General features: G+C 36.3%; 1 protein-coding gene across 2 annotated transcripts in view; it reads left to right on the plus strand.

Moving 5' to 3' along the window:
* Positions 1–3,050: 3,050 nt before the first annotated feature.
* HERPUD2 (HERPUD family member 2) overlaps positions 3,051–22,912 on the plus strand; it is a 42,834-nt gene continuing 22,972 nt past the window's right edge. For both annotated transcript variants that reach the window (XM_081287064.1, XM_081287065.1), the window contains exons 1-2: positions 3,051–3,207; positions 20,785–20,862. In XM_081287064.1, the coding sequence (XP_081143190.1) occupies positions 3,061–3,207; positions 20,785–20,862 (225 nt within the window). In that variant the 5' untranslated portion in view covers positions 3,051–3,060. The remainder of the gene's footprint in view (positions 3,208–20,784; positions 20,863–22,912) is intronic.

The following is a 22,912-nucleotide window of genomic DNA, read 5'->3' on the forward strand; positions in this document are numbered from 1 at the left end:
CAATATTCTGGGGACCACCCTTTCATACATTGTTATATACACATATATACATATTTTGACAAAAATGGTACATTTATTTTTTATTGTGGCCCATTTCAACAGTATCAGAACATTTTTTTAGGTACTTACTCAAGTAGTTATAAAGTTAAAATCATTTTTGTCTGATACTATGCCCATATATTTCAAATTATTCCACTTTTTATTTTTATTTTTTGTATTAGGGATTGAACCCAGAGGCACTTTACCACTGAGCCATATCCCCAGTCCTTTTTATTTTTTATTTTGCGTCAGGGCCTCACTGAATTGCTTAGGGCCTTATTTAATTGCTGAGGCTGGCTTTGAATTTGTGATCCTCCTGCTTTAGTCTCCTGAGTTGCTAGGATTATAGGTTTGCACCATACAGCCTGGCATTCATTATAATTTTAATTTTTGTTCACACTAGTGAATCTTTGATGGACTCTGCTTTAAATTGTGCCTAACATTGTGAAATGCACTTTCTGTTTTAATAATTGTTTTTTATTTATTCATTTATTCATTTATACCACCATATTCTTTGTTATTACTGGAGCAAAGAATTCCTTTTTAAATAATTACTAATGTACATTTCAATAGCAATGTACATTTTCTTGTGCCAAGTCAAGATGGTCACATCATGTTTAAAGGATTCCTGGAAGTCTGAGTCACAAGCATAAGTGTAGGGATGGAAGGATGGTGGTGGTTGAGACTTCTTGGCTTAATAGGAATTTGATATAAAAAGTTTTAGAAAAGACAGTCAAGGGTTTATATGATGACATGATGTTGCCACTAAGGACCTAGCTTCTACCATGCTTGGCATGCAGACTTTCTATTCTTCTGCGTGTTATTTCATGCATGGTTGCTGCACCTCTTGCATAACATACCTTCAAAAGACAAATGTAGGATAAGGATGAGTTCTGCTGTATGGAGCTTGTCTTCTAAAAACTTTCCTGGGAACCCCAGTAGTAACTTCAAATTTCATTTCCTTTGCTTGACCTGTGTCATATGGTTGCTCCTAGCTGCAAGGAAATGTGAAAAAGTTAAAAAAATTATTTTTTATTAACCTAGAATGTTAAGGTTCTGTTTGGGTGACAGAGTAAACAAAGAGCAGAGTTTGCTATAGAAAACTCGATCACAGAAAGCTGTGGTCATTCCATGATTGGCGGCAACAAAGGGGATTTCACTTTTATTTCAGAACAGCACTTGGGAGGCTACCGCTAACATAGGTAAAATGTCCTACCATAAAAAGGTGGTGTGTAATGGGGGAGGAGGATGGAAGGGATACTGCTGCATTAGCTGCTGACTGGAAATTCTTCCACTTGGTCACTAATCCAGTGGTAGTTTGAAGTCCTTTTTGTATTGAGAAAGAAAAAGACCAACTTCCCCAAATTCCCTGTATTATCAGTTTGCATTCTCCTGTAAGTTGAAGTCTGAAGCAGTGAAAATGCACATTAAACAAACTTAAATTTACTGACTCCTAAACCCATGCAAACAACGAAGAATAAACCAGCAATAAGTTGTGGACTCAATCTCTGTTCCTATATCAAACCTATCCTAGTTGCAAGGAAATGTGAAAAAGTTTAAATCAACCTCTGTTCCTATATCAAACCTGTAAAATGGAAAAATACTATTATCCCTCTTCAAGCCCCATTGTACCGAACACACAGTAGTAGGTATTTGATAAGCACTTGTCAATGTTTGTTAAGAGAACCAAGACGAATTGACGTTTGAGAGACTGCCATACTCCCTAATTATACCTCGCTTTACATGGATAGTTCATTTCCTTTATCAGCATGCAGTTGGGTAGGCAGGACTGTTCCCTAAATAGAGACTCAGAAAGGTTAGCTAGGTTCCCACAAAGCAGAGTGCTCCTTACACGATGTACCCATGGCCTCCCCTCCTGGCACCGTGCTTTGCAGATAGTCGATATTTAAAAAATTTTGAGCAGTTTGAGTCAGCATTAGGGAGGGTATTAACTTTAGCAGAGACAACCCATGGGATGAAGAAGCACTTCCTGCACCTCCAGGGTGTGGTCAACAAGATATGCTAACGTCACCTAAATTGGTGTTGGGGGCCAGGGTTGCACCAAGAGCCACCGCATTCAGGCCTCAGCCTACGGCGATGCGCAGCTAGGTTCAGGACTACGTCCAGTTACCCGCAGTGCAAACACCGCGGGAGGCGGCGGGGCTGACCCGGCCTCACGCTGGGGCGTTCCGCGCGTGACGCACTTCCGTTCTGCGCCTTCCGGCTTAAAGAGGAGCTGGACCCCGTACACAACAACAAAATCTGCGCGCTCGGGGCTGGCGCCGCGGTCGTCGTCCCGCCCTCCTGCCACCTGCGCCGCCTCCGCCCGAGGGGTCAGTTGGAGAGCCGGGCCGCGCCCTTCGGACAACTTCTCTGACTGCTACCCGCTCCGCCTCGCGAGACCCGGGGTGGGCCGTGCCGGCCGCCGCGGAGCAGCAGGAAGGGAGCGGCCGCCGCCGAGAACGCCCGCCCCGACTGTGCTGCTGGCCGCCCTGTTGGGCGCGGAGGGCGGCGGTGGCGGGCCCCGCTGCCGTGTCTCAGGTACCCCTTTTCCGACTAGCCGCCCTGCGCAGCCCAGCTACTTCCCCAGCCTGCGCGGCGGGGCAGTCGCGTAGGGGCCTTATTGCGTTTCAGGTTGGGGGTCGCTGTAGGGGCGGGGCGGTGACCCTGGTGGTCGCGCCCCCACCCTTCCCATCCTGCTTTCTCATCGCTTTCTCTTTCCCCCCGCCTCCCTCCACAGTCCGGAGCCAGGCGGAGCCCGGACCTGGCGGGGAGAGCTGCACCCACGGCCGGGCACCCAGACCCCGCCGCCGCCGCCGCCGCCACCGCCGCCACCACCGTCTCTGTCCATCCTTGGTACTGGCAATGGCCTTCGTATCGCCCGATGCACTTGTGACTGAATTGAACACAGAATACTAAGAACTCACTTCCGTCCCCATCCTAGCCTCGCCGGCGGTAAACACTTCGGCTCATTAGGGCTCATTGCTGCTCCTCTTTGACCGTCCGACTTTGGGGGGCACCATGGACCAAAGTGGGATGGAGATTCCTGTGACCCTCATCATTAAAGCACCGAATCAGAAATACAGTGACCAGACTATTAGCTGCTTCTTGAACTGGACCGTGGGGAAACTAAAAACGCATCTATCTAACGTGTACCCTAGCAAACCAGTAAGTGTGCAAAGCCGGGCACAACTGCTCTGACCTGCTGTGTTTTTGCCATGTACCTTCCTTCTGCTGGTTCATCCCGTCTCTTCTTGAATAGGTCTCTTTAGTTTTGAGGCTGTGGGTGTCTCCTGAGTGTTCAACCATTATTAATATCTTCCTGATGAAGACCAGTTAATTAGTAAGAGGGTGCAGGGTGCAGAAATATCAAGAGACATAAAATTGGCAGATATGGAAAGGGACCGTTTTCCGTAGTCAACAGCCTAAAAGGAGAATGACATGCATTCTTTTTTTTTTTTTTTAAAGATAAAGAAGTGCTACAGCCCTTCTACACTAGAATTCCATTTTACTCTTAAGTACCTCATCCAGAAATTCATTCATTGTGAAGATAATTTTTTTTCTTGAAAATAAGTATATGATTCCAAAATTATACTTTAAAGCCTGTGTTTCAAGGAGCAAGTTGTATATTAATTTTCTTCCACCAGCACTCCTTTCTCGTTTTTCTCCTGAAGAGGAAGGACACAGAAATCTCTTTAATTTAGAAAAGTCCTTCCAACCCTCTGTCTACCTCCCAACCATTTAGTATCTTTTTATTCCTTTCATAGGGAGTTCACATCACCTGTTTCCCCAAGATCAGTGTGACTTTGTTTCCCATTCTGAAGCATATGTGGAGATTGCAAAGATAAATACAGATGGGCAGTGTAGATCTGTTTGTTTCTAAAGTCGGATTTGAAAGAACCTAATTGGTAGTTAAGAAGTCTTGAAATAGTTAATGAAAGAAGGATAGTCTCATGTAGAGTGAGGTTTCCATATTCTTTGTTGTATAAATTTTTCATTCTTGAACAGTGTTCATTTACTTAAACTTTTGTTTAAATATGGAAAAAGTGTGGATTTTAGGGTGGGAACTATTTTTGCAACAGACAGATATACACATGGGTTTACAATGCCTTCTAGTCTTGTTTTACAGCCTAAATTAGGAAGACACTTAAGATATTTATGAATTAGGACTCTTTCAATGTTGCAGTATTAAGTTTGGTTAGGCTTTTAGATTTCTAGAATAATCAGGGAATTAGGACAATTATTGTGAAAACAGGAGGTTTAGAAAAACAACTCATTGGCATTAGCTGTGTTTGTCAGTATTTTATGATACAAATATTTTTAGTAGAGGGCAAAACCCCCCCTGAGGTATGTAAGTACTTGGAACAGAATAGCTGGAGCTCTGGTTTATTCAGAACTTTTGTTTAAAAGTTTCACATGGTAGCAGTTTGTTAAAAAATTTCTGCTTTACAAAAAAATTTTCTATTGCATATGATTAATTTTACACATATTTGAAATGAAAAGTAGCTTTTCAGAGTAGTCAGAATTGAAAGTCATAGTGCTGTTCACAACAGCCAAAATATCATTTAATATCATAATATTAATATCATAGCCCAAGTACATTCTTGATCATATGTGTACTTATGTGAGATCTTCATGTTGTACTGTTAAAGCAAAAGGGACTTGGTCTGCAGTCTGATAGAACAAATTATTACTGTTCTGTAACTTTTTTTTTTTTTTTTTTTAAGTATTAGAGAAGGGAATATGAAACCTTTTTACCTTATCTGCCTGGGAGAAACCTGTTTTTGGCATTTTTCCCCATGTAGTGCTAATCACTAGTGGAGGACTGTAAGTGCCGTCATTTATTAGCTGCTTGAGGATATCAGTTGCAAAACTTCTTTCTCAACCCTTCTGCCTTTTGTAGACACACAGAGATGCTTTTTGAGGCTTTACCAAATAATATGCATCCTATTCATGACTCAGCCTTGTGGTAAACCTAACTTTTTTATCCTCCAGCAAGTTTTCTCCAAGTAGATTGTAATATCAAGTAATAGACTGTCATTTCCAGGTTAATGAGATTTGGACAGGGGTGCATGTGTTTACTATTACAAATTTCACTAAAAACTGTATGGTTATTAGATTTGGCAGGTTTATGTTATGATCATTAGAGATTAATTTGAAGTATCACAGTCGTTGAGCAAATCAACTGTTCAGTGGTATCCCATAGCTATGGTAGTCATCAACGTGGAACTTGGGGTCCTAAAAATTTATTTTTTGATGTTATTTTCACAATTAAGCAATAGTATAGCAGAAATTATGTTTTTTATGTCCACCCACAGTTACAGATTTTCAAGTGCTCTTTGGTGGTTTTTTAAATTTTATTTATTTATTTAGATAGGGTCTTGCTGTGTTGCCCAGGCTGGTATGCAATTTGTGGGCTCAAGAAGTCCTCCCACTTCAGCCCCCAAGAATCTCGGACTACAGGCATGTGCCACCACTCTTGGCTGCTGTTTTTTTTTTTTTTTTAATATTTTTATATCTATGGACCTTTATTTTATTCAATTATTTATATGTGGTGCTGAGAATCGAACCCAGTGCCTCACCCATGCTAGGCAAGCGCTCTACCACTGAGCCACAGCCTCAGCCCTGCTGTTTGGTTTTTAAGAGATCATTTCTTATTGCCTCTTCCTTAATATCTGCCTGGTGGAGGTAGGTGGACTTGGAAGCAGGGGTTCCAGTGCCTTGTAGGAGTAGGAGTTCCCCCAGTAAGAAGGAGAAAAGTTGATGGCTTTGGTTGATACCACTCTATTTGGATCTGATGGGCCTTGGTTCCTGTGGCAGTGGCTTCTGGGAAAGTAAATGGAATCTGCTGGGGGAGGAGGAAGAATAGAGATTTGAAGTTGTCTTTTTTAGGATTCCTGTAAGGATAGGTCACATGTTTACATGCTGTATGGTCAGATATTGATTTGACTTAATCATAGGTGAATATTTAATCTCCACATGAATATTTAAAATTCAACTCCCCCTCCCCCTGTAAACTTACCATACACGTACCCCGCTCTTCAAAAAGCACATTTCTTGAGCTTCATTTATTTATTTAACTAGGATTTTATTGACTTGGCATTCAAATATCTATGCAGTGTGAAGATGATGATGACTGTCCTTTGCTCTTATGAAGCTCAGGTCTAGTGGGGGATACAGACATATAAATAAGTAACTATACCACTATGGTGACTAGTGTTATACAGGAGGGGTGTAGTGTGTTGTAGGAGCACAGGAAGGGAATGGTTAGCTTTTGTGTTGGGAGTGTTAAGGGAATGTAGCTATTCACAGGGTTCACAGGGACATTTACATTTTTATTAAAGAGTTGATAGCAGTTTTAAGGAAGGAGAGAAGTCAGAGTCTAATAATTTCCTTTTTAAGTGTTCTTTCGTAGTTAATGTTGAATTGATGTCTAGATGCTTTCTATTACTTTATCACATAGTAATACAGTCCTTAGTAAAAAGATGATAGATCTTTAATGGGCTATGGAGGGGAAGGTACTTTCTAGGTAAGAATTCATGAAGTTGCCATATTTATGAAATTATTTCCAAATCATTAAAATCTTCAGATGTGGAATTGAGCTCTTTTGCAGTTTAGTTAACTTTGAATGGTATTGATAATTGGTTTAAGCTTTAGTTTAGGAACTGGAAAGTGTATCAGTTCATATTGATGAGAGTATGAATAGTTAGTTGTGGATCCTATTCTAATATGACTTCTTTTTTTTAACTTGATGACTTTAGTTAGGTCCTGAAATTGGACTGTAGTGTGAAATCTGAAATTTAGGTAATTGCTACTAGATGGTGAAGATACTTGTCAAGAAAGGTCACTTTCACTTGAGTTTGGGACCTTGATCTGAGTTTAGACTTAATTATCAGAGAAGTAGATACCTAAATGGTTGAACTTAATGTTGTTCAGTTAGAATGGACTAAGAAAACTTAAAAAATACAAATTTGTAAGTTCAATTATTTACTTTTTTCTTTATCTCTTTTTACTATCTGTTTTTATAGGCAAACTGTAACTAAGATGGACCTGACTCACCTTGAACTCAGTGTTAAAGGCAAAACCTTTTTTTGCGCTTGCATTCCCTGTTTCCCATTTTCCAGTTCTGGGATCAAAGTGCTTCTTGATTGTCTCCTCTCTGGGTACATTCCCTCTGTCTTTGCTGTTCTTGCTGGCTGTTCTTACTGTTACACTAAAGCAGTGACTTTGAATATTTAGGTCTTTTAGCTTTGCTGATGAGCCGATCTGGTCTGCTACTTTTTCAAATTTTTCTTTTAATTCTGAGATTCTGTTAGAATTAAAGCAAGAATAGAACCAGGCATATAGGTTCTATTCTGAGAATATATTCTGAGTCTATAATAACATTCCATAACCAAAGTGCCTACAATCCAGAAGGAAGTCTTCCATTCATTTTCAGAGGAAGTAGCTTGTATTATATCATTTGAAATTTGTATCTGTTATTTTTGTAATTCCCTATTACCTTACATAGTAATTTAAAAAATCGGTCAGCGTAACCACTTCAGAACTCTTGATTTCAAGGGGCTATAATAATCCATACACATAGATATAAGACTGTTGTCTTATAAATGTCACCGCAATATAGTTCAAATTTTTAAAACCATTTGTGAACAAAAGTACTATCAAATTGAATGTGAAGGATGGTGAGAAATAGACTTAAGTTGAAAACTTTAATGACTGCTGACTAAAATTTCAGTCATTTAAAGCCTTTTCCTAATATCTTTTTGGAAAAATAGAAGTACTCTGAAGGTAACGTTTGTTTTAATCGTGCATTAATGCTTTTTTAAAAAAGATTTTTTAAGAATTTGTAGTTTAAGTTTCCCTTCTTTACATCCTACTGATTTGATTGTCTATAATCCTTTTATTGTCTATTATCCTTTTTTTCAGCTGTGATTTTTAGACTACCATTTGCTAAATAGTTACTATTGTGTAATTCTACTTGCTATGCTTCATCACATTTATTTCTTATAGACACCTTATGGCATAAGATTTATAGATGAGAAAACTTAAGTTTAGTGATTTTTTTTTTTTTTGCATAAGGTCATAGAACTCTCAGTAGAATTGGAATTTGAGTCCAGGTTGGTTTGACCTAGGCCCTTAACCATTTTATTCACATTAGCTATGAGGACTGTAGAGTAGATGAAGAAAGGCATTTAGGGTCTTGGCCATGTCAGTTATATCTGTGAACTAAAAAGAACCAATTCCACTATAAAAAGAGGCAGATTTGGATGGTTTGTTATCTAATAACAGCCGTGTTGAATGAGTAACGTAGCCTTGCTATTATGCTAACACTTAGCAGTCTAGTATGTAGTTATTTATGTTTATCCTGATAAATTTATAGGGAAGCTGTGGGAATATAATCTTAACTCTGCAAACTACATTGTTGTGGCCTATCTTTTCATAGTTTCTGTGTTTGGGTATTCTCTATTGTACATACATCTGTTATGTGAATGGCCAGTGAATGGAAACTGCTAAGCAGGAAATATCCCTTTGGAACTCTAGAATATTACTCTTTTTTGTGGGGTGGGGGTGGGTACTGGGGATTGAACTCAGGGGCACTAGACCACTGAGCCATATCCCCAGCCCTATTTTGTATTTTATTTAGAGTTGCTTAGCCGCTCACCATTGTTGAGGCTGGCTTTGAACTCATGATCTTCCTGCCTCAGCCTCCTGAGCTTCTGGGATTATAGATGTGTGTCACTGCACCTGGCTCAGAATATTTGTGTTTAGTCTTTGTACCATTTGTTGCTGCAACAACTGGACAAGGCTGTTTGGGTAACCATGCTTGCATTCATAGTGTTTCTGAATTTCCTGGGGCTTTAGATTGGGTGAGTTTAATTGTAAATGGAAGGGAGATGTATCCAGTACAAATTCACACAATTTATTTTCCACAGAAATTTTGTGCATTTCCTTGTACTTAGTGCTTTAAAGCTGTTTGACACTTTTGACTGAACTATATGTAAATACTGAAATGTTAAAAGTTATTACTTTCAAAGGATTTGAATTATAGTTATTTAAATTATTTTGTTAGGTAAAGATTACTCTTACTGATCCAGTACAGACTAGATATTTTAAATTTTAAAAATTAAGATTTTAAAATTTCCAGGTGGATGGGCTGGGGATGTGGCTCAAGTGGTAGCGCACTCCCCTAGCATGCGTGAGGCACTGGGTTTGATTCTTAGCACCACATACAAAAAATAAAGATATTGTGTCCACCTAAAACTAAAAAAAAATAAATATTAAAAAAAAATTTCCAGGTGGAATTTGATTATACTAAAGTCAAATGTAGTAGGAATGTGATTTTTAAGGCATACATAATTATGACATACATTTAATCTTTCACATAAAAAATTTAATCTTCTAATACTGTGAATTTTTTGAAATATAAAAATATTGTTTTGTAAACTCAGCTCTTTTTTGTATTAAGTGTATTTGAGTTGGATAATATTTTAAAATTTAAAAAATTTTGTATTGATGCATTATAATTATAAATAATAGTGGGATTCATTATTTTCATTTTTTAAAAAATATTTTTTAATTGTTGATGTACTTTATTTTTTATTTATTTATATGTGGTGCTGAGGATCAAACCCAGTGCTTCACATATGTGAGGCAGGTGCTCGGCCACTGAGCCACAACCCCAGCTCCTTCATTTGTTTTTGATGTCTAGTTAGACATTAGTATATATATTAATATGTAAGTATATATATTAATGGTATAGTTATGTAAATGTTTTAAAAAGAAAAAATATTCATATTTGGACTTATTTTTGAATAATATACGAGTAGGTGAGCTTTCCTTGCTTTGTTATTTTGCAATATCTGTTAAGTGAGTACTAGAACTTTTTTGACCCACTGTTTATTAAGGTTAAGCAGTCATTTATTTTGAATGGAACATTTCTGTGTCTGGGCTACTCAGAATACCATTAGGATGTTTCCATCTTGATCTTGATCTTGTTTGGCTGACTCTGCTCTATCATATATGACCAGGTTTTATCTAAGGTAGGATAGTGGATGTGATAAAAGGTGTGTATCTCATAGGAGTTGCTATTTGTTATAGGAGTGAGTGCTGGGAAGAATAGTGGTGGTGTTAACAGAAATAGTTTTAATTATGTTACTCTGTGGAGCCAGTAGTTTTATCAGTAGAATCTTTTAATTGAAAATTTAGTTAGTACTTTTTGATTTGCTAATCCTGAGTTTCCTGGATTCTTATAAAAGGTATGCCCGTATTTTTTTTTTTAATTCAGAGAAAAATGATCTTTATCATGTTAAGCTACTGAGATCTTGGGGTTTGTTATAACAGCCAGCATCACTTATGCAAACTAATAAAGAAAGGGATTTTTTTTCATGAGTGGTTCATTAAATTTATGGATAGCATTTTCTTTATTTCTTTTTATTTATTTATTTTTAAAATACACAACAGCAGTGGAGAGCATTACAATTCTTATTACACATATAGGGCACAATTTTTCATATCTCTCTATATAAAGTATGTTCACGTCAATTTATGCCTTTATACATTTACTTTGTTGCTATTTTTTGCATTACAATTCTTAATACATATACATACCACAATTTTTCGTATCTCTGTATATAAAATATGTTGATACTCAATTCAGGTCTTCATACATGTACTTTGTATAATGATGTCCATCACATTCCACCATCCTTGCTAATCTCCTGCCCCCTCTCTTTCCCTCCCACCCCTCTTCCCTATCTAGAATTCATATTCCTCCCATGCTCTCCCTCCCTATCCCACTATGAGTCAACCTCCTTATATCAGAGAAAACATTCAGCATTTGTTTTTTGGGGATTGGCTGGCTTCACTTAGCATTATCTTCTCCAAGGCCATCCATTTACCTGCAAATGCCATGATTTTGTTCTTTTTTAATGCTGAGTAAAATTCTGATGTGTATATATGCCACATTTTTTCATCCATTCAAAGGACATCTAGGTTGGCTCCACAGTTTAGCTATTGTGAATTCTGCGATAAACATTGATGTGGCTGTGTCCCTGTAGTATGCTGTTTTTAAGTCCTTTGGGTATAGTCCGAGGAGAGGAATAGCTGGGTCAAATGGTAGTTCCATTCCCATATTTCCAAGGAATCTCCATATTTCTTTTCAAATTGGCTGCACCAATTTGCAGCCCCACCAGCAATGTATGAGTGTACCTTTTCCCCCATATCCTTGCCAACACTTATTGTTATTTGTCTTCATAGTAGCTGCCATTCTGACTGGAGTGAGATGATATATCTTAGAGTAGTTTTGATTTGCATTTCTCTGATTGCTAGAGATGATGAGTATTTTTTTATATATTTGTTGATTGATTGTATATCCTCTTCTGAGAAGTGTCTGTTCAGGTCCTTGGCCCATTTGTTAATTGGGTTATTTGTTTTTCAGTGCTTAGCTTTTTGAGTTCTTTATTTACCCTAGAGATTAGTGCTTTATCTGATGTGTGAGGGGTAAAAGTTTGCTCCCACGATGTAGGCTCACAGATTGTTTCTTTTGCTGAGAAGAAATTTTTAGTTGATTCCATCCCATTTATTGATTCTTGGTTTTAATTCTTGCATTGTAAGAGTCTTATTAAGGAAGCTGGGGCCTAATCCCACATGTTGAAGATTAGGGCCTACTTTTTCTTCTATTAGACGAAGAGTCATTGGTTTAATTCCTAGGTCCTTGATCCATTTTGAGTTAAGTTCTGTGCATGGTGAGAGATAGGAGTTTAATTTCATTTTGTTGCATATGGATTTCCAGTTTTCCCAGCACCATTTGTTGAAGATGCTGTCTTTTCTCCAGTGCATGTTTTTGGCACCTTTGTCTAATATAAGATAATTATAATTTTGTGAGTTAGTCTCTGTATCCTCTATTCTGTACCATTGGTAAGAAAGAGATTTTTCAATCAAGGAAAAAGTGTTATAAGAAAGTTTGTAGAAATAAAGTCATATCAGTTTTGAAAGTTAATTGAAAAAATTTTCCACATTTTTATTGGTGGGTACATTAGTTATACATTTTGATGTGATTTGTTGTTACATATTTGTACATGCACATGATATAACAATATAACTTAAAGTTAGATTTAATTTTGATTGAGATCTCAAAATCTGTACCTTGTTTAATGCTATGGCTTATAATAACAAAATAACTGGTTGAAAATTCAGTTAACTGTCATTTGTTATGTCTGACAAGTATTTTACCTGATATTTACATTTAATTAAACTGAAGAGGCAATATTTTTAGTGACAGAAAAATTTTCAAGTCTAATTTTTTGCCTAATTTAGGCACATAAAGAACTTATTTTTTTCTGTTTTCAGTCATAGTAAAATGAAAGAATTTCTTTTCCTTTTATAACTTCAGATAATCTGAAGGCATTTGAATATGCAGATGAGATTAACAATATTTTTCTTACTGAGTTATAATTTACATACTATAAAATTTGCTCTCTCAAGGTACAAACATAATGGTTTTTACTATTTTCAGTAAAAGGGATAGGGACCTTTTTGTTCTTGACATTTATGTTCCACTTAGGGGTACATATGTGAGCGCGATTACAGAATGTGATTTGTTACAAAGGAAATAAGCAGAGTGTGCAAAAGGGAATAAGTACTGTACTAAGTTTGTAAGTCAGGGAGACCTGGTTGAGGACATTGTTAAAGCTAACATCTAAAAGATGATAAGACCCAGTTATATAGGAGCTGGAAGAGAGTAGTGCAGGAAGGGTGTGTGAGTTGGGAAAGAACTTGGGGATCTAAGTGAATGCCAGTTCTCTTCTCTAGTAAGGAGGAAAGAATACTATCATAAGAGGTTGGAGAGAGACAGAAGCCAGGTCTGGCCATAGTTAGGAAATTAGAATTAAATTCAGTATAGTGGTGATCCATCAGAGAGTGACAGGAATGATTTTTGTTCTTAAAAGATCACACGAACTACTGACTTTAGAATGGAAGCAAGGAAATCAATTAAGAAGCTATTGCAGAAGCCCAGGGTAAGTAAGTAATAATGTTTTAGATTAGGAGATGGTGATGGAAGAATGTAGATATATCTGTGAAGGACTTGTAGATATGATCTGTAGGATTTACTTCCAGCCAGATATGGGAGGCAAGATAAAAGAAAGAAGAATGGATAATTATGCTTAGGTATTCTGCTTAAACAACTGATGGCAAGTTGTTTTAGGATAGGGAAGAAACGAGGAAAGTTTTGAGAATTGAGATCCATTGTAGATGTTTTGGCTTTGAGTTGCCTGTTAAGACATCTGAAGGTGTCATGTGTTGTTGCAGTTGGATATGAGTCTGGGTCTGAGAGGGAGAGAGAGGACTTATAGAGAGACAAATTTGTAAAACATATGAAGAAATCTAGCTTTTAGAATTGGATGGAGACTTTAGCAAAGGACTCTGTAAGGGCAAAGAAGAGTCATTTGAAGAAGTGTATAAATGCTTCATAATGTTTTTTTCTGTGCCTTGATCCTTCTTCCAGAGGTGCCAGTGGGGAAAGCTGGGGGGTCTTTTCTTCTTGCAAATGTCAGGATCTTTTGCTGGGTGCTATTGAGTCTTTCCCTTGTCCTGGGACTTAGCCATTGCCCAGCCTTTCTGTTCAGTAGGTATAGGCTTTAAGAAGAATTTGGGGATAAGGGATTACCACTCTTTCTCTGGGTACTAGTAATACTAATTCAGTCAACTATATTTTGGGTCAAATAAGATTTGTGTTAGCTCCTAAAATTTAATTGTTTGTGTATGTTTTCAAACTGGGACCCACAGTTTTCAAACTAGGAGTATTTAAAATCTTTGATAGTCTGGATGATCACTTTATAGCTATCAAGAGATTCTATGTTTTTAGCTAAATAATCTTCCTAAGTATGTTTAACTGGATTGTAGTTTTTTTTTTTTTTTTTTTTTTTTGTACCAGGGATTGAACTCAGGTGTGCTTAACCACTGAGCAACATCCACAGCTCTTTAATTGCTGAGGCTGGCCTTGAACTTGTGATCCTCTTGCTTCAGCCTCCCAAGCTGTTCATATTATAGACCTGTGCTACTGTGTCCGACAATTGTAGATTTTTCAAGCTTGGGCTTTTGATGTCTGTAAAGTCTCTGAGTTTTTGTTTCTGGAACCAATTGGTCTAAAACCTATCTACTAGTGAATTATGAAAGTAAACTTTTAAAATTAGATAGTCAGTATACTTAATGTATGTATTTTTATCCAGTGATTACAAATATAAATTTTTCTAGCATTTTTGTTTCTTATTTGGAAATGACACTTTTGATAAAGCATCTGATTAATGATAGCTTAATAGGAAAATGGAGATTATCCATATAGAAAGCAGATAATATATAGATCATTTACATTTACAAGTAGTTGGTAAACTGCATTTTTCAATAAAAATCTGAAGCAAACTGACTCATGTTTTGGACATGAATTTATTTTAATAAACTTTAAATTTTTTCTCTGTGTAGAGAAGATAAAATGAATTAAGACTTCCTTTTGTTATTTACAAATGTCATTTTATTTTTTTAAAGAGAGAGAGAAGAGAGAATTTTTTAATATTTATTTTTCAGTTTTCGATGGACACAACATCTTTATTTTATTTTTATGTGGTGCTGAGGATCGAACCCAGCGCCCCGTGCATGCCAGGCGAGCACGTTACCGCTTGAGCCACATCCCCAGCCCACAAATGTCATTTTAATATGAGACTTGGAAGTTGTTCTAATATTGATTGGAACTGTCCTTTTTAATTAATAAAAGATAACCGTTGTAGTTTTAAACCTATTTTTGTGGTGTCTTAATCATGTTCTTAGGCATAATGAACATATGCAGTCTGATGTTACACATAACTTTTCAATACTTTCACATAATCACATTGGATATTGATGAAACTGCAAAATGCATATACTAGAAGTTAGTACCTAATGTTCATTGAATGCTCACTAAGCATTGTGCTCTAAGAGGTTGATGTGCATTTTAGTGTTAATGAAAATTTAATTCTGTGAGTTAGATATTATTATTGTCCTCATTTTATAGATGAGGAGAAAAGGAGAGGATAGTAAGAAATAGTAAATATATACAACTAAATATATATAATATATACAAGGAGTTTTGCATGAAGGGAAAGAAAAGAAATAGAACAATAGCTGGAAGGAAAGTGGCATCAAGAGAGGGTCTGGAATTCTGTTTTATTCTTCTTTGGTGTTGAGAGTATTTTTAACATGGAAGCTAAGTATAGCGTACAACCTTTTATGTAAGAAAGGAGGAGAAATAGAAGAATGTGTGTCCAGGTTTGTTATATCGTTAAAAAGAAACGATGGAAAGTAATCTAAAATTAAATTTCTCTGTACCTTTTTCTAAAGTTTTAACGTTATTCCCATGTATGTCATATACATTTTTTTTAAAAAACCCAATTAAATAGTAAATCATTCCTAAGAAGTAATTTAAGAACTTAACAATATGATGATGGTCAAAGCAGTGAGAAGAATTATTTCAACTTACTTTGAAGTGCAATATTTTGGTTGCATATTTCTAGTGGCATATATTTGAAGGATAGAAAAATGCTACAAGAAATCTTAGATTTCATATAATACTGACAGTAACCAATCCTTTATTGTGGGCTTATATATGGTAGGAGAAAACAAGTACACTTACCAGTGGCACATTTTTTAATGTCATTAGCAAGCAAGATTTTCAAGAAGATAAAATAAGAATGTTTAATTTAAATGGAAAATAAAAATATGAACTCAGGATTTAAGTTTCTCCTTCTAAAAAATACTTTTTTTAGCTTTGCTCATTGAAGAATCCCAGAAGTGATGACAAGTAAAAATAAGCACTTGTTATCTCTCAGATTTTGGTCTTCAGATATCATTTCCTGTTAAAAGGAATCAAAGCTCCTGGAGCAATGACTGATTCCAGGTCTATAAGTACAGAGGATGAACCTAGGATTTTGTATCTGAAAAAAGGAAGCTATTAGAGTAGACTCAGGTCATGCCATACTAGAACCAACTTGAAGGATCTTCTGGCCAAAGATGGAACAAGTTGAGTATAAAAAAGGGGGGGAAAGATATCTTTATATTGAAAAACATACAATTCTGCAAGCTTATAATGATACTAAAAAAAAAAAAAAAGCTCATTGGTCACTGTAGAGGTGGTTTGCACAGTCACCTTGAAAAGTGATAAAGGGAAAGAGTTCTTTGTACATCTTTGCTGCTTATATGGACTGGGTAACTGAATAGTTTATAGGTAAAGGTCTTTCAAAAGAATTGTATCTAATAAATACAGAAGGACTTATAGGGTTTAAAAAAAATAACAGTTCTCTACCCTAATGAAATAAGAGAAATAATAGGCAAGTGAATGTAGGTAATCAATAAGGTTAATGGGATCTTTATAAGGGATGGATTAGGCTGACAGTATCTGAACTGATTGATCACAGCTTTATTAAAAGTAGATCATCTAATCCAAATGTGCTGATAATGATGTAATGCAGGAAGCACATAGCACTGTTATATAAAGTACTCTTGTCCAAGAAAAAGGAATCTGAATATAATCAACCCTGTACAGCTAACACCACAGTGTATAGTATCAGGAGGATATAGTCAGCCAGAACAGATTGGGAAATTCACTAAGACAGATTTCATGATTCCTTCAACAAATAACATGGGAAAAATGAAAAGGAAATGGAACTGTTAAAAAATTTAAATAAATTATAACAACCCAAACCTGTGTGTGAACCTCGTTTGAATTCTGATTCAGATAAACCATCTCTAAAAAATATTTTTGAGTAGGTGGGAAAGATTGAGCTGTATTGTATTACATAATAAGGATTTTTTTGTTGTTGTTGTTGAATGTGGTAACATTGTGGTTATTTTAAGAAAATGGGTTACAGATACACACTAAATCTTTACAGGTAGAAAGAGATGATATGTGTTGTTTGCTTTAAAATACTTTGGGTGGAGGAGAGAGAAAGGGGAAATGGAATAGATAAAATAAGAATAGAAGAATCTTTGTAGTGGTTGAGGCTGAGTATTCTGTGAGTTCTTGAAGATGGTACCTGGGGGTTCATTTTATTTCCTCCACTTTGTGTATGTTTGAGAATTTTTATAGTAAGGTACAAAAACTCATAAAAAAAGACAGGTGTCCTTTATGCAGAATAATGATATGATATAGAAGTATCTGTTGATAATTTCTTTAAGTTCCAGTGTAATTTCTGGAGTTCTAGGGTGCAGGCCCTGGCTCTGGGGATCTCAATAGACCAAACGTGGCTACCTGTCCCAATATGCCAAAGAGATGAACAATGGTAAAGGGCACTAACAGCTTTAATCAGTGTGACCACACAGGGAAGATTAGATTAGGAATTCATTGATCAACAATCTTTCAACAATTCTTTCAGGGGCTGACAGAAAATGTGAGGTTTTATAATAAAAGAAAAAGTTGGGGACTTAGGTGGGTGGGGTGTTTGCATAGCTGGCAGGCCATCTTGGTAAGGCCGTGGTCTGGTTGATCATTATTTCAGAACTAGTTCTGTGAAACTCTGGGAAGGCTATCATCACCTGAGGGGGGACAATTTAATTCCTAGGTGAGATGATTCCTTCTGTGTAGGTGGGAAGCCTTCCTTCAGTCATGGGGTGCTTCTGTCATGGGGATGAAATGCCTCATAGGAATAGGGTGTTTCTGTCATGGGATAATTGTTCCTGCTTAGTGGGGCAGTCTTATCATGGGATGATCTGTTCTGGGAGGCTTGCCATTGCTTGGGGACAATTTTATTTCCCTATCATAAAGATGCTTGTCAATCAGACCTCTGGTCCTGGAATCTAAGATATCTGCAGAAGAAAGTGGCTCTGGGGGCTGGAGTTGTAGCTCAGTGGTGGAGTGCTTGCCTAGCACATGTGAGGCACTGCGTTTGATCCTCAGCACCATATATAAAAACAAATAAAATAAAGTTATTGTGTCCATTTACAACTAAAATTTTTTTAAATAAAAAATGTGGCTCAGAAGGAAAACAAAAGAGGTAAATGGAATTAGAAAGGGATAAAATGAAGTTGGTTAGATCTGTGACTTGGCTGTCCTTCAATAATCATGTTATAGAAATTTATAAAGAATTAGATAATTCATTTTTGCCAGGGGTTTACATCATTCATTATCTACTTAGCTTTTAAGTTACTTATATGTAATTTACACTTCACTGATGGTAAGGATATGGGGGAAAAACAAAAAAATAAATTCAGTTTCTCCTACCATCCACAATACAGATACTTCTGTGATCTCGGCTGAAAAAAATGTGAGAATTTCTCCCTACCAGCAAGCAAGCAACTCTGCAGATAATTCTCCAGGAGACAGTAGCCGGGTGTCCTCTAATTCAGTTGAGTTCTGACACTATCTGGAGATGGGCTCAGTCCTTCTCCCCACTATAAATTCTTAGTATGAGAACAATTTGTATTTCTGACCAACCTGCTATAAATGAGGTTTCTTTAGACTCCCTTTTTGGTTTGGTTAATTTTCTAGAGCAGGTCACAGAACCCAAGAGAAACATTGACTTATGTTTACTTATATACTGTAAAGGATATTACAAAGGATCAGATGAACGACCAGATGGAAGAGATACATATGGGGAGATATGGAGAAGCGGTGTTGGAGAGCTTCTGTGTCCTTTCTGACATACCACTTTCTAGTGGAACTTCTGCTACTACTAACATATTCTGCTGAGGAATTTCTCAGAACTTAGTCTTTTATGGATGCTTTCCTACATAGGCATGATTGATTAAATCATTGGCCATTCGTTTGTTAATTCAAATTCAAAATTTGGCCTCTCTTTTTGGAATTTGGAGGGTGAGACTGAAAGTTTTAACTTTTTATAATTACATGAGCTCTTTTTTTTTTTAAGAGAGAGAGAGAGAGAGAGAATTTTTTTTTAATATTTATTTTCCATTTCTCGGCGGACACAACATCGTTGTTTGTATGTGGTGCTGAGGATCGAACCCGGGCCGTACGCACGCCAGGCGAGCGCGCTACCGCTTGAGCCACATCCCCAGCCCCACATGAGCTCTTTAGGGACCCCTAGCCACCAGTCATTCCTTAGCATGCAAGAGATACATTTATCATTGCAGAGTCTAGGGATTTTAGGAGCTGTATTGGAAGGAAATAGGATGAAGACCAAATACATATTTCACAACATTGTGGTACCCCACTCAGACTTTATATGAATTAATAAGAACTTTGGAGACTTGTGATATTTATCCAAAAAACCTCTTATGTTGTATTTGGTTGTTTTCATATGGAGTGTCTATTTATCTATTTTAGAAATGGCTACTTAAAGGAGAAACTGTACTTAACAGTTAAGTATCCTGGCAAACAGTGCCTTTCCCTTCATCTGTGGGGTATAAGGATACCTGAACCTCAGATCTTAGTCAGTAGGATAATTTCTGTTATGACTGTTTATAGTATATATAACTATATATATAGTAACTACTCACATAGTCTTTTATAGTAGCCATGTTGAACGTATAGTCTGTTTAAAAATTGTTATAGATTTTGATTTTTGGATTTAACAGTTGATATAGCTGATATTGTTTTAATAGGCTTATTTGCAGGTGAATGTTCAAGGCAAATAAATCTAATGAAGATGCTTTAATATTAAGTATGCAAGCAGTATAGACATTAGCAGATTTATCATTAAGAATAAAATATGACAGAGCTAACCAGTATATATTTTGTATCCTGGTTGCATATAGAGATGGCAACTGAATCTCCAAGAATTTGTGTTAAATTTTTTCAAGTCTTGTGATTCTGAAAATATATAAAGCTAGTTGTGCACGGTGTCAGAGATAATAAAAACTAGAATAGTTACCCAAATTGTAATTAAATTCAAGTGGCTCTTGAATTAAAACCAATAAATTGTTCTGCATTATGTTAGTAAAGAAGAAAATAAGTCTTATGTATATATTTTAGATTAAAAGCACTGATAAAACAATGCAAAATAATTCTGGTGACCTTGAAATTTTATCCTGCTATTGACTACTTAAATATTCTTGTGTATGTGCTGGGAATTGCACCCAGGGGCACCTTGCCACTAAGCCACATTCCCAGCCCTTTTAATTTTTTGAGACAGTGTCTTACTAAGTTGTCCAGGCTGACCATGAACTTGTGATCCTCTGCCTCATCTCCTAGAGTCTCTGAGATTATAGGTGTGCATCACCATACCTGGCCTACTGTTAATAGGCCAACCATTTTTCTCATTTATTGGAGGTTTTTAATGATAGTCATACATGCATTATAGTTGAAAAGACAGATTCCCAATTTTTCCTTTCTTTGGCCACAATTTAAAAATATGATAATTATTTGTATTATTTTATTATAGGTTTGCTTCCAGTTGCTGAGCACTTTTTTTTTTTTTAAGAGAGAGTGAGAGAGGAGAGAGAGAGGAGAGAGAGAATTTTTTTTTTTAATGTTTATTTTTTAGTTCTCGGCGGACAAAACATCTTTGTTGGTATGTGGTGCTGAGGATCGAACCCGGGCCGCACGCATCCCAGGCGAGCGCGCTACCGCTTTAGCCACATCCCCAGCCCTGCTGAGCACTTTAATTATCTTAAGTAGGAATTAGAAAAACAAATTATTAATTATGTCAGTTTTTTTGCTGAATTATCCCTAAAGGGGGTTTTATATTACCTATATTTAGTCATATTTTTCCCAACTTAAAATTTGTATAATTAGTAAAGTGATTTCTTTTCTTTATCCTATAGTTGACAAAGGATCAGAGATTGGTTTATTCTGGCAGACTGCTTCCTGATCATCTGCAGCTGAAAGACATTCTCAGAAAAGTAAGCTTTTCTTCCACTTTTTGAAACCAAATATATTTATTTTGTGAGAGACGTTTCTGCAGTTTTATCTAGTTCGGTTTTTATTTAAATCAACCCCTGTGGTTTAGCCTAACAGGTAAAATAAATTAGAAAGTAAACAGTGTAATAGGTTCAGATTAGTTTGAGTAACAGTGTTATATTTTCATCTGATAGCTAAATTTGAGGAAGGATTATATATTTGTGTTGTTATTTGTCATCTTTTGGAAGAAAACACTAATGACTTATATAAGTGGTATAGGAATAGAGTGCTCAGTAGGTAGTGAAAGACTAGTACCAATTTTTCCTCTAATACCCTTTAAACCTCACTGCATGACAGTTTAATACAGATTGTTTGGGTTGGAAGTTTCATTTCAGGATAGGAAGTAGAATGAAGTTCTACTTTTGTTCCCATCATCAAGCTCTGAATGCTAATCCTCATCACTAAAATATATTTATTTCAGTGTATCTTTTTGACAATGAGCTTGAATACTAGTTATTTTAATGGCAGCTTTTAGTTCATACTTATTTGTAGGATTTATACTTTGAAATTTTACTTTTTGTGATTATAGCAGAGTTGAATAGCTTTATATATATATTTTTTGATCTTTGAATAATTCTTAATGTTGTTGTGGATAGACCTGATCTGATTTAGAAGATCTGCATTTTATTCTGATGTTTATTGTGATGTTTATGTATTCGGTTGTTTTTTCTGCTTAGTTGACATTTTAGCTTTGCCAGTGTGATTTGGTACAGTCATTTTCATTATGTAGTTTCAAATAGCTAAAGTGGTTTAATATTTGCCCTCTCAGAAATAGTGGAATTTTGTGGCAGATTCTCTTTTCTCTTTTTACAGTAGACTTTATTTTGGGGGAGGGGCAGTTTTAGGTTTATAGCAAAATTGAATGGAAGGTACAGAGATTTCCTTTCACATGCTGAACCCATCTCAGTGCCAACATCCTGCACAAGAGTAGTACACTTGTTATCATCAATGCACCTATATTGACACATTATCACTTAAAGTCCATAGTTTACATTCAAATTCACTCTTGTTGGTGTACATTCATTCTGTGGGTTTTGGCAAATGAATAATGACATGACTCTATTATAGCATCATGCTGAATAGCCCAAAAAACCTCTGTGTCTGCATGGTTGTTGTTTTTTTTTTTTTTCCTGTTTATTTCTGCTGTCTGCTTTGAAATGTAGATATCTTACTATTTTATCTTAAGGATAGCTTGGACCTACACATGAATACTCTTTAAAAGGCTTTTGCCGGGCTGGGGATGTGGCTCAAGCGGTAGCGCGCTCGCCTGGCATGCGTGTGACCCGGGTTCGATCCTCAGCACCACATACAAACAAAGATGTTGTGTCTGCCGAGAACTAAAAAATAAATATTAAAAAAAAAATTCTCTCTCTCTCCTCTCTCACTCTCTCTTAAAAAAAAAAATAAATAAAAGGCTTTTGCTGGGCTGGGGTTGTGGCTCAGTGGTAGAGTACTTGCCTAGCACATGCGAAGCCCTGGGTTCGATCCTCATCACCACATAAAAATAAGTAAATAAAATAAAGATATTGTGTTACCTACAACTAAAGAAATACTTTAAAAAGTTTTTTTAAAGGCTTTTGCTGCCAGAAATAGTTTTAGAGAAGAAGATTTAAAAATTAAACTGCTTTAGTGAAAGAACTGTTAGATCAAGCATTTTGAGCAGTATGTTTACATTTTGAGTAGACCATTGAACTGGTTTTGTTAAAGGCATTGTTAAATTTTGCCATTAGCTTTACTTGTTTAGTTATAAAATATTTTATAGAAACGTGCCCCCAAAGTGAATGAACACTGAGTTATGATTAGTATGAAAAATTTGAACCTAGGTTTCTAAGGGTAAACATTCTATACTTGAATACTTTTTTTTTTTTTTTTTTTTTTTTTTTTGGTACCGAGGATTGAACTCGGGGGCATTGAACCACTGACTATGTTCCCAGCCCTGTTTTGTATTTTATTTAGAAAAAGGGTCTCATTGAGTTGCTTAGCTCCTCGCTT

The sequence above is a fragment of the Spermophilus citellus genome (assembly GCF_964194105.1).
Source record: "Spermophilus citellus genome assembly, chromosome: 3".
In the NCBI taxonomy this organism is placed as follows: Eukaryota; Metazoa; Chordata; class Mammalia; order Rodentia; family Sciuridae; genus Spermophilus; species Spermophilus citellus.